The sequence below is a fragment of the Elaeis guineensis genome, chromosome 1 (genome assembly GCF_000442705.2).
Source record: "Elaeis guineensis isolate ETL-2024a chromosome 1, EG11, whole genome shotgun sequence".
Taxonomy (NCBI): domain Eukaryota; kingdom Viridiplantae; phylum Streptophyta; class Magnoliopsida; order Arecales; family Arecaceae; genus Elaeis; species Elaeis guineensis.
In genome coordinates this window covers 3,995,799-4,008,177 of record NC_025993.2, presented here as the reverse complement: position 1 = coordinate 4,008,177, position 12,379 = coordinate 3,995,799, and the positions used below count along the sequence as shown (strand labels likewise).

At 37.1% G+C, this 12,379-nt stretch overlaps 1 protein-coding gene across 1 annotated transcript; it reads left to right on the top strand.

The window, feature by feature from the left end:
• Positions 1-5,095: 5,095 nt before the first annotated feature.
• LOC105034627 (zinc-finger homeodomain protein 2) lies at positions 5,096-6,147 on the top strand. The gene has a single exon (XM_010909849.4). The coding sequence runs from the start codon at positions 5,096-5,098 to the stop codon at positions 5,888-5,890; it is 795 nt and encodes a 264-aa protein (XP_010908151.1). The 3' UTR covers positions 5,891-6,147.
• The last annotated feature ends 6,232 nt before the right edge of the window (positions 6,148-12,379 follow it).

Sequence of the window (12,379 nt, the reverse complement as noted above, 5' to 3'; positions counted from 1 at the left end):
CTTCTACAGCTTCTCTTCTTGGGATCTCTTGGCTCTTCTTATATAGATATGGAACAAAAGGCCGATCTCGAATATGGGAGCTGACATAGAATCAGGAGGAGCAAATTTGATTGTCCCAACTAGTGCATTATTAAATATTTGAAATATATTTTGCATAAAATGAAATGCACTGCATATGATAAGAGTCATGATTTTTTTATCATTAGTAGATTGAATTGTTGGAATATTGTTTCAAGGAAATAGCATTCTGATGCTTATTTTGCTTCATATTCTTGGAACTGAAAGGCAACTTGGTGAATATCACTAAACATCATCTTTTCATTTTCTAGCCACCAATTTAACGTGAATACTCACAAAGCTATTTTTCAAAAACTGATAATGAAAGCATCACTAATTTCCTATTTAAAATAATAATAAATCAAATATATCTAACATTTAGGAAGCATCTTTCATGGTTCAATCATGTAATCTCCTCCTAATGGAAGTATTGTGCAACCACCGGCGACTATGTTTGCATCGACTAGTTATATAAAGTATCAATTGACTATTGAGTTCATTGAAAAGAAATATAGGATTCATGAGCTACTTACCCTATAGTCATCGTAATAATTAATAAGTAGCATAAAAAAATTGAACAGTATTTCAACCTTAATTTTAAAAAGTCTTTAACTCATTTTTTGGACAAAGGTGTGCATGAAATACATTGGGGAACAATACACAAGATAAGACCGAGATTAATTAAATAAAAGGGAGAAATTCAAGGTATAGATAGAGCGTAGTTTTAAATAATGATGGTATAAATATTGGCTGTTGTGCCAATGGCAACATGATGGGCATTTTTCTACTTGTACTTTATAATAAATAATATTTATTGCAAATTTCAGAATTTTTTTCTTCAATTTTCATCCAAAAAAGATATGCAGTCAAAAGATAATACCATTATTTTCGATAATGTTCCGTTATTTCTCATTAAAACACTGTTATACAGCTATTATGTGATAGAACATTAGCCCTGCTTATCACCAGAATATGAAGAGAGTTTGATTTTTTTCAGCTCAAAATTGGCATGCTCCTAGAATCCAGTTGTGTTGAGCTTGATTGTCATCAAGTTTATCATATTTTTGGAATATCCAACATTTTGTGAGGCCTTCATAAAACTAGCTTTTCGGATCATCTACATTACAGCCATCTATATTCCAAACTATGAGCAAATTATTCCTTGAAAGGACAAACATTGCTTGGTTCGGAGTTCTAGCCTGTGTTTTGAGTACACAAAATCTTTCTGATATATCTTAGTTGCCTTTTTACTATGTTGAAAGATCCTTGGCCATCACACTCATTGCATGCCATAGTTGGAACCATGAAAGAAGACCCACTACTTGGAAAGTATGGTCTCAAATTGGGTTAAAATGATATCATGGCAGCTCATGGTCTAATGGGCATAATGAGGAGACATGGCGATATCCATGCCATAAGTTGCAAGATGGTAGAGGATTGTATTGCAAGATAATGGAACCTTCCTGTTTCATTACCATGAAGAAAGAAAGAAAAAGTAATAACCAGAGTTTGATGAGTGTAGAGTGAGCTGAATCATAGCATGACAAGGCCTTTTGCAAGTCTTGAACCAGCTTGCATGGCATGCTTTGTTTGAATTTGGGTGTTGGTAACTTTTGTTGGTTGCCCTCGTCTACCGATTCTTTACTTCAAATTAATGGAATATATAATTCAATCTGACTTCTTGGACTATAAAAAATAATGAAACATATGCTGAATTATGGTCTTACACAACTTTTTTATTTTTAAGGAAAAGGGAAGCAAGGATTGCCACCCAGATTTATTAAAAGAAAGTAATTATAGGGAGATATTTACAGAGTAAAGCAAATCTTTCTCGACACAGTCAGGGAAACTTCAAAAATTATAGGAAATTGAAGTTACAAAAGTATACAAAGTTCGGGGCTTCATAAACAAAGACTACAGAGAGGATAAGGTTCAAAAACAACCAGAGTTGTTTATTATGTCTTCTATAGGAGTGTTTGTTTGGGTGGAGTGGAAGTCTGGAATCAAAATCGGAATGGATGACTTCCATTCGAACCGTTTGGTTGGAAAGAGTCCCATTCCAATTCCGATTCCAGGATAGAATGGGAATGGCTCAATCTATATAGAACTCAATTCCTACTATTCTCTATAGATTCAAATTTTCATTCGAATTCTGATTTCGATTCCAATTTCGATTCCGGTCACGAACTAAACACTTCGGAAGATTTAGTCATTCCGATTTTGATTCCAAACCATTCTGATTTTCATTTTCATTCCGATTTTAGTTAAGAACCAAACACCCCCAAGACTGTTTAATAATTTCTTCACAGTACCGTGATACAGACTCTTCCTCCATTTTCAGACCTTGTCTCCAAGCTTCTTTCCTAACATTCCATGTCTGCACATTGGTAGTATCCTTGTCATGCAGATTCTGAGAGAAGACAAAGCAATTAAACCCAATAGAAGGTCAATACAGGATCACATGGATGAGTCAGCACAATAGTAACTAATAACAAGAGAATTCAGCCTACTCCACAAGCCAAGATCGTCTTGCACGACTTGATTGGTGATTTTAGCATAAAAGCTTAGAAAAAATATTTGTAGATTGGCATAGGAATCGTCGTAGTATGTGCATCACCATTATTATCGTGCAATCAAATATTTATGATCCAACTATTTAACTACTATTTTGTCAGAAGAATAATTAACCTTAATAGTAAATGATTCTTTTCATATCATAATAATTAACCTTATTCAACTACCCAGCAGGTTCTTGAATGATGGAATAGTTAGATCAATGAATAATCCAAACCCTAATTATTAGTGATTAAAAAAAAGAGAATATGATGATTTAAGGTTGCGACCCACATATCTTTGAATCTTGAAATTAACCCCCTTATTTCAAATTTAATTGGCATACACATCCTTTTATTTAAATTTTTTTTTTCTATCGAACAATTAATTAAAGACAAAAGAAGTGAAAATTGAAGTTATGTTACTCTGTAAAATATGATTGCCTCAATTAACCCCAAAATAGAAGTTTGTAGAATTCTTATTGGGGGTTTAAAAGACACGAGCATTTTCAACAGTATGTTATTATATTTAAATTTATTGTTATTGCAGCATCTATATCTTTAACTCAATTATGTTATTTGTTATATATTGGTATAATGGCTAACAATAAGTATTACATTGTTCATACCATAATTTTGAAGAGAAGTTCATATATAATTTCAAATTCCATCTTTTCTAAGGCTTTTTATTCATAAAATTATAAGCATTACGATGATCCATAACAACTTCTACCATAATCTCCTTTTTTTTTTTTTTTTCTTTTGGGGGAAAATGATGGCAAGTCATCTCTTATTTCATTGTGGCTTTTCTTTTTCAAGTTATAAATTTAACAAGTTTGAGTATCTATGTAACTGAATCTGTCGCAAACAAGATTAAATATCCATTGTAATACCAAATACAATTACCTGTAGTTTTGTTGAATTAGAGAATTACTCTATAGTGTGATTTGTTTGCTGTAATAGTCTGGAGCTATTATAGTAATTTTGATGTGCGTAATTTGGTCTACACCAAAATGATACAAGTCTGGTTTCATTTATTGTATAGGTGAAGGCATTATGGTAGTTGTATCACTTTTACTTCAAAACTATATTGTGGGGACCCTCTTTGCGCGTGTGTTCTCTTCCTCTCAGACACTACTGTTCTCTCTCCTACTGTCTGGCGTAGGCTTGGTGCCTGGTAGTGCAAGCAAAGCAAACATCCACTCTTTTAAGAAAGAAAATCTTCTCTGTATTTCCCAACCTCTATAGCTCTGTTATTTACTGCAGCTAGGAGCCCCTTATTTAGTGTCTTGGTACCAAAACCACCTCCATTATATATGTATCCTAATTTCATTCCACCTCTTAATATATTCTTTGTTTATTCCCCTCTTTCCCTGTCAACTCTTCTAAAGTCTTCTTTTCATGGAATCCAAAGTTGGAAGATATAGTGCAGCCTTCTCTAGAGTAGCAGCAGTGGGTTATCACCTGTAAGTCATATTGGAAATACCCATAGGAAAGCCCCATGCAATTTTCTTCATCCTCTCTTTGCTTGTGAAAGAAAGAAGAGCTCTTACTTCAGGCTTACCATGCAGTTTTTCTCATAAATCTCTTCTAGTCTTCTCTCTCAGTTACTCTTGAGAAGGGTTCTGTTCTTTTTTTTTTTTTTTTTTGCCTAGATTCACCATGCTGTCATTTGGAGAATGAAATGGGTAATTCAAGTCTAGAAGAGAACCTTTGAGACAGTTCTTTATGTTGTTATTGTAATTCTTCTCTTGACTGGAAAAGTTTAGGACCTGTCTCCCACCTCCCCACAGGAAACTGTTCAATTGTCTCTTCTTTTGATTAAGTATCTTGTTATCATTCCTCAGAGTACATGTCAAAAGTTGGTCTATAATATGAATAAAAAAGTCCATGGGAACCTTCATGCTTCTTAATCTAATATATTCCACAGCACCTTCTAATTACTATTTCTGCTTGCTTCTTTTCTTGTTCTTTCCTTGAGAGAGGTTTTCTGACCCAGAGAATTGGCTGGTTTCAGTTATAGCTCAAAACTGAACTGTTATCTGCACAGCTTCCTGCTGCTAAATACTTGCAGTGTTCTCTCTCTCTCTCTCTGTGTGTGTGTGTGTGTGTTTGTAGAATTGCTCTCATATTCTCATGTCTCTCTAACCTGGTAGTCCCAGGTATCTGAGATCAAATTCAAGAATCTACTTTAGTTCATCTACAACTCTTTGACTTTCTTAAAAAATTGAATTGAGAATCCACACAAGGTTCTTCAGGATCTCCACTGTCCCAAATTCCAATTTTCTACTGCCTTTCTATTGAAATAAAAATTAGCAAGTGGGTTCATTTTCTTTTTTCTTCCCTTGATTTACAATCCCAAGGATTTCAGACCCAAAAAATTCCATATCTGCTTTCAGTTTGTTCTGGTCTCCACATCTCAAGAAGTTAAAAAAAAACAAAAAAAGAAAAAAGAAAAAGAAAAAGAAAAAGAAATTAGCACGGAGATGGAGAGAATGGATCTTTATGGTCATGGAGGGGTCCCAAGTCCAATAACTAGCAAATATGCTGGTGCTCATGGCCAAAACCTCTCAAAGGACACTCCCTCCTTCTACTCATCATCATATGGTCCTCCTCCTCTTCCTCCTCTCTCCACAAACCCCACAGAGGCTCAGCAGCCCACAACCCACAGCACTAAGAAAGGAGGGGCAGTGGTGATGTATAGGGAATGCCTCAAGAACCATGCAGCGTCCATTGGTGGTAATGCCACTGATGGGTGTGGTGAGTTCATGCCCAGTGGTGAAGAGGGCACCCTGGAGGCCCTCAAGTGCTCAGCCTGCAGCTGCCACAGGAACTTCCACAGAAAAGAGATTGAAGGTGAGTGCCACCACCATCACCTCAAGGAAACAAAATTTGTGGGCTACAAGGGCGTCCTCATCTCAGGGCCTGAGGCCTTTGGCTACAACCACCCAGCAAACCACTGTCTCATCCCAAGTCCATTGCCACACCAAATGGTCATGCCTTTGGGTGCTCTCATGGCCTCAGAGTCAGATGAGATGGATGGAGTGGGAGGGGCAAGAGCACCCCCCATGGGGAAGAAGAGGGTCAGGACCAAATTTGCTCCAGAACAGAAGGAGAAGATGCTGAGCTTTGCTGAGAGGATTGGGTGGAGGCTCCAGAGGCAGGAGGAGAGTGTGGTGGAGCAGTTCTGCCAAGAGATTGGGGTGAATAGAAAAGTTCTCAGAGTTTGGATGCACAACAACAAGCACAACTTGGCAAAGAAAGAGCTGCCCCCAGCTTGAGTGACCAAAGATTTCATTCCAGTCCCAACTCTCTCTTTACTCTCTGTGGGTCAAAAAGGAGTTTATATTTGTTATTGCGGATTAGAGAGGTGAGATTAGATGGTAGGCGTATGACATTCATCTTTGTTTGTGTTAGCTTTGGTGCATTTTCTTAGTTTCTTTGCTCTGATTGGCTTGTTGATCTGGGCTAGAGAGTTTAGTAGGTCTGAGATATGGATACTCTTACCACTTTCATAAGTGGTTTAGGCAATGCGTTTTTCTTTTCCATGGACTCTGTACTTAAAGAAAGGAGGACAGTCCTCCAATGGCTGTTCATTCTCCACTTTATCTTCATGTTGTGGTGATGCTCTTTCAAATTCTACTGAAGGTTAGGCTTCAGTTTCATTTCAAGTTTGTCAGTTCCTATTTTTCTTCTCTTTCTTTACTCAAATTTCATTAGTAAGAGCTAGTTTGTTTTTCTTATATTTTCAGCACCAGTTCCTTTTTCTCAAAATATTGTTAATGCCAAGGTTGGTAATGGTCATTACTGTAACCCCTCCAATTCATATATTCCATGAATGGAGGCACTAGTTTTTTTTTAGTTCTTAGAAATACACAAAGACAATCTCTCCAAAATTTCCTAGGTTCTCCAAGACTCTTCCTAAATGATCAAATGCTGAGAAATTATGAAGCTTTTTCTTTATTAAAAACTTTGCTACAGAGTGTGATACCAATATCAAATCTCCTGATATAATGAATTTATGAGATAGTAAATGCACCCTATACAACATACATATCTAATTTTTGTATTAGTTATTCCATCACTTCCATTGGTTGTTCTAATTTGTTAGTACTTAAAATTTTACTTAGAAATCCTTAGTTAAAATTTTAGTTAGAAATTCTCTTCTCTTGATACAGACCGAAAAAAAGTGTTATATGAACTAGAGAATCCAATATATTCTACATCTTGAATGGAAGAAAGAATATATCAACTAGGGAAGGAAGAATACACCTTAAACGGAATTCCTCCAAAGGGCTCGGTAGGAATATATTTCACATTCATAACCTGTCATGTTCAGATTATACATTAGCATATACAGAGAATAGAGATATGATTATCATGCTCTCCTGTTGATTCTTCCGCATAACAGAACTGCTTGTTTTTTCTTTGATAATGGGAAAAAATAATACTCAAATAGTCAAACTGGGAGAGAGATTAATGGGTTTTCAGATTGAGAGAGCTTCTTAAAATGATAGAGATGATTCATGTTTAGGAGTAAATGTAATGTATAGTTTATCTCCACCCCCCCCCCCCCCCCCCTCTCTCTCTCTCGCTAAATATTGCATTAGATGCAATTGGACTAGCACATCTTAGGCTCCAGTATACTCTTATCATCCAATGCATAGTTACCACCATGTCATTGCTAGCGACGAAGACCGCCATCTTTTCTTTAGCAATTATTAAACTCTGACATGTGTGTTACTTTCATATCTTCTTTTATTTTCTTCATTATGGTGTGACGAAGATGAAGTAATTAACGGGAAGCAAAGCCAAGTCTTATGCTAATTTCATATGATTGGGCTCTCTTATTAGTTATTATGATGCTATATTATCCTGTTGGATCCAAGCTTTGGACCACCATGATTATGATTCTTAATAATGGTGAGAAACTGAGAACATCAACATTTTGTAAGAAATTACGTGTCGTACGTTGCATGCATTTCGCCAGCACGGCATATCGGAACCTGTGGGTCACCATGGATATGTCTGCTAAACTTGAGGAATGTTGAAAAGAAGCTGGGTTTGGTCCTCTATGGCCCTGCTGATGTACATGTAATGGAACCAAATGGGAATTTGGGTGTGCATAAACAAGTCATTCTGTGCAAGACAAATGTTTGATTAGAGTCATCTTGCTAGAAACTAGCAGGCTGACATAGTGTAGGCATGCATCATGAAAACAGATAAGGCATTGTAAAGAAAGGGATCTGGACTTGTGTTGATGGATTAGGAAACAAAGACATAAGAAAATCTAAATGGAAGTAGTGTCAAAGAATTTACTCCAAAGAACTCCATCTTTATCTTAAAATGGTAACAGTGCTTCGTCGGTAATGGTTTACCCAATTACCAGAACAATTCCTTCAGATGAACCACAAAATCATGATATCTCTTGAGTGAACATGCTTTTTAAATTACAAGTTGGTTTTGTAATGCTTGGGATTTGGTTGCATACAACATTTTTAATAAAAACATCCAATTCTTTTAATCTAAGTAGCTCCTCACAAAAATATTTAGTTTCAGTAGAATATTCCAAGTTCTTTTTTTTTTTCCTCGCCTTGTCATCTTATATTGCTCTATTTCTTCAGCCTTCTCTTACAGCAACCAAAAACAGTAATAGCTCACAGCTCTCAAAAAGTTCAAAATCAGAAGTGGATGAATTAACAAATGTTGGAATCTGAAAAGAATGGAATCAAGTTAATTGAAACTAACCATTAACAGAGAAATATGAATTTTAGCCTCAATACTATGAGACCAAATAGCAGCTACCAGAAGGAATTAGAACATAAAAACACAAGGAAATGGGGTGCCCTTGATTTGAAGCGGGAGGCTTAACCTCCATGGTAAGTAGCAAGGGTTTGATTTTGAAAGGAAATGGTTCAGTCTCCGGGAAAAAAAAAAGGAAAAAAAAAAAAGAGAGAGACTTAGTAAAGTGTGTAAGGGAGAGAGAGATTCATATGATATCTGTATGCAAGTACATTTAGTAAATATTATCATTCTCTTTTCCCACTGAACTCAAAAATACTTAAAAGGCAAGACTGTCTTTTGTTCTGAAGGTGCTACAAGCCAGAGTCTTCACATAGTAGAAACAATCAATATGTAGAGCCCACTTGCCAGTGTACTAACCTAAACATATGGTTGGCTTGTGAGATGTGAGGCCCACTACTTGGATCTTGCACAGACCATATCCATGTTTGGTAAACAATAATATCTTGAATGCATTAAGTACTGCATGTCTCACAAAGAACAGCCTACCGTGAAAGCCTCATTGTAGCAGCCTACGCCAGTGATGGACACCCATCAAAGACCACCCCAGAGTTGGACAAGAGGTAGGGCCTGCTTCTGATAGCATTCAGGGACAATGGGTGGAGAACACAGGATCCAACAAGACCATCCGATTGATGTTATTATGGTTGGTAGAAGCACTGCTATTACTTACCACTGTTATGTGGAGAGCAAGCTAAGTTGAAGGCTTTCTGCACATGAGAGGTGTTTGCCCAGTTTTGGAATTGCATCACATTTTATTAATTTATAGTCCAAGGCATGAAGAATATACTATTGTACGAGGACAGCATCTTTAGTCCCACATCGATTGTGAGTAAATAGGAAATATAGCTTATATGGATTGAAACCTTCTCTCCTACATGAGACGTCTTTTAAAGAGTAAAATCATGAGGCTTCAAATGGCCAAGACCCACTGAAGTTCTAAGATAGTCAGAACCAAAGCGGATAATATCTCATGTATGCGGGTGCGGAGTCAACCCAACCATCCGATCCTTGCAAACCGCAACCTTGGTGCCGTCCATGGGATTGCCTTCTACCTATGCACACATACTCCCCCTTGACGGGAGGGGGGGTCGCAAACCATAACTTTGGTGCCGTCTGTGGGATTGCCTCCTACCCATGCACATATACTCTCCCTTGATTTGGGGGGGAGGAGAGTAATATTGCGGGAGGCCGGTATCTTTAGTCCCACATCGGTTGTGAGTCAAGAGGGAGTATGACTTACATGGATTGGAATCTTCTCTCTCACATGAGATGTTTTTTAAAGGACAAAACCGTGAGGCTCACTGAATCCCAAAGATGCTCACTGAATCCCAAAGATGATCGAGTCAAAACGGGCAATATCTTACGTACACAGACGCAGAGTCAACTCAGCCATCCGATCCATCCAACCTCTTAACCAACCTCTTGACCGCAAATGCAGTTCTTCACCTTGGAAGGTGTCAATAGATAGAAATCAGACTTGGATTCAAAGGTAAGAGCAAGTATTAATTGATGTTTCCATGATCTTTACTTGTTCCTAACTGCCAGTGATGGGCTGTGCAGCTATATCTATTATGTGATGAATTGTGCTGGAAGGTTTAATAGAGGGGAGGAAGATGTTCTGATTGTGTGGATACTGAGTGAAAAATACCAACAGAACTCACACATAGTGCACCAAAACTAAATATGTTTGGTATTTCACTGTAACAGAGAGCTCACAGCTTGTTAAACACTGAACCACTTCATGTAGTATTCTTTCTCAAGAATAATTGGGAATTTTCTCTCTCATAAATTAATTGTCCACATTTCAATTCAAATATGAGATTTATTTTGTCTCTGTCAAGTATCAACCATATTTCCCTTCCATGTATGTTATGAATTCTTAAAACCAGTCAGGTTTGGCCACATGTAATGAACCATCTTTTCTAGAGTCTCCCAACTTTAGTCTTTCTTCATGGTCGATCTTATTTTGACAAGAAACTGTTTCTGCTGTCGTTGGTGCTATTTTCTGAAAGCATGTTCACGTTTTTGCCATCTCTTTCTTCCCTCTTTTATGGGGAAAATGGGGAACAATCGTAAAATGCCAGATAGAAAATGACGAGAGCACTTCCATCACAATAAAAGGAGGAAACTATGAAAGAAATGGAAGTCATCTGGACCAGATGGTAAACTGTCATAAGGGAACAATTTAGTTCATCATAGCTAGTAATATTTTCCAGCCATTGCCAATGGAAGACCGACAGAACACAGGAATGGTTGAGAGCTGAAAAGAGGACATGTAGGGAGTCCACATCTTGATGGAATTATACTTTTTTTTTTTTTTTGAGGTAACATAAGGAGGAAGTGAGTGGTTCTCCCTTGCAATTAGTATTATATCAATGTGAATTACAACCTGTGGAGGTATTATGGTCACTACATGACTTGTGAATGTTTAGATGGGTCAAATGGAGAACAAAATGCATGGAGAAATCCCAATGACGGTGGGTGGAGGAACAAAAAAAAAATATACTAAGGGCTGATTCCAAACTTTTTGTCCCATCAGAAGTAATGTTCAGTGAGTTGGTTTTTGAAAAGGTGGGAGAGGTATTTCGAAATATTTTGATTCCGGAGTTCACTGAGTGTCCAGCAACGGTAGAAAAGCAAAACTATTTTCAAAATTTTTTTGAGGGTAGAGCAGCCCAGTAGATCCCGGCTCAAGATGTGTATCTTTTCCAGAGTCTTCAAAAAGGATCAAAGGCATATATATCGCCTCAGGATTGAGCTCTAAAACTACAGTTTGTGAGTTACTGTATATGAGTTTTTGATCCAGTCTGCTGCTAGGAAGACCGCGGTTCTTGCTAATTCGCTGGGTGAGCGAGCTGTTGAACGGAATAGCCTATTATTTCTCTCTGATCATAGGAACTATAGAGTGATTGATATAATGATATCCAATCATCTAAATTTATTTGAGATCCTCTGTCGTTGTCTCCATTCATCCCAGAAAGTTTTTATATCTCATGGAAGATCTGTAATATTGTATCTCCATAAGATATTCTTCCAAACTTCTGTCGAGTAGCTGCAATGCAACATAGTGATCCAAAACTTCACAATTGCTGTAACAGAATTGGCATCGGCTAAAATCGTGGAAATTTTTTTTTGCTAAAGTGTCGACCGCAGGGATCTTCCGGTGATAACATAACCAATTGAATAACTTGCATTTTCCTGGAATTATACTTTTTTGTTTTTTTTGCCTCTTTGAACATCCAAGAAATCCACCTTAGATTCCCTCGTAAATGTTATATTCAAAATTCTACTTGACCCTCAGTACAAAAACACTCGAAACATATCAAATGATATGCTTGTTGGGTACTCCACACGCTAGCTTATGCTGACAAAACTTGACATATGTGACTGATAGAGAATCTGGCAAGAACATGAAGCAGCTTTTCCCGAACCGAACCGAAGGATCCAGGTTCTCTTGAAACAAAATATCCTAATCCATTAGCATCAGGCAATGTCTCAAAATCATCTGCATATCTTCTTGTTTTATCAGCTATATCCAAAGTGTGATGGTTTAGAACCCATTCTATCAAACCATAATTAAAGTAAAGAAATTGTTCGATTATTGAAAGACCAATCAATTTTCAAGACTCCATAACATGGTAAGGAAATCGGATAATTTTTATTTTTATTTTTATTTTTTGAGATAGGGGAGGGAAGTCGCATGTGTAAGAGAAAAGCAAGTATCTGGGTCTATCCGAGATCAAATAAAAACCCAGGATTTTACTGCAGGAAACCCTAGTAGAATCGAATCGTTAGGGGATAACAGCACAAGACTCAAACACCCGAACCCTTGCTTTGAAATGATGGGGTCTAGCCACAAAGCTAATGCTTGTTTCATGAATTTCTAATTAGTAAGTTTTAAGCCTTCTAAATTATAAGTGGCAACACCAAGATAGCCCTCAACCTTTCGCATCCTTAGGTTCCTT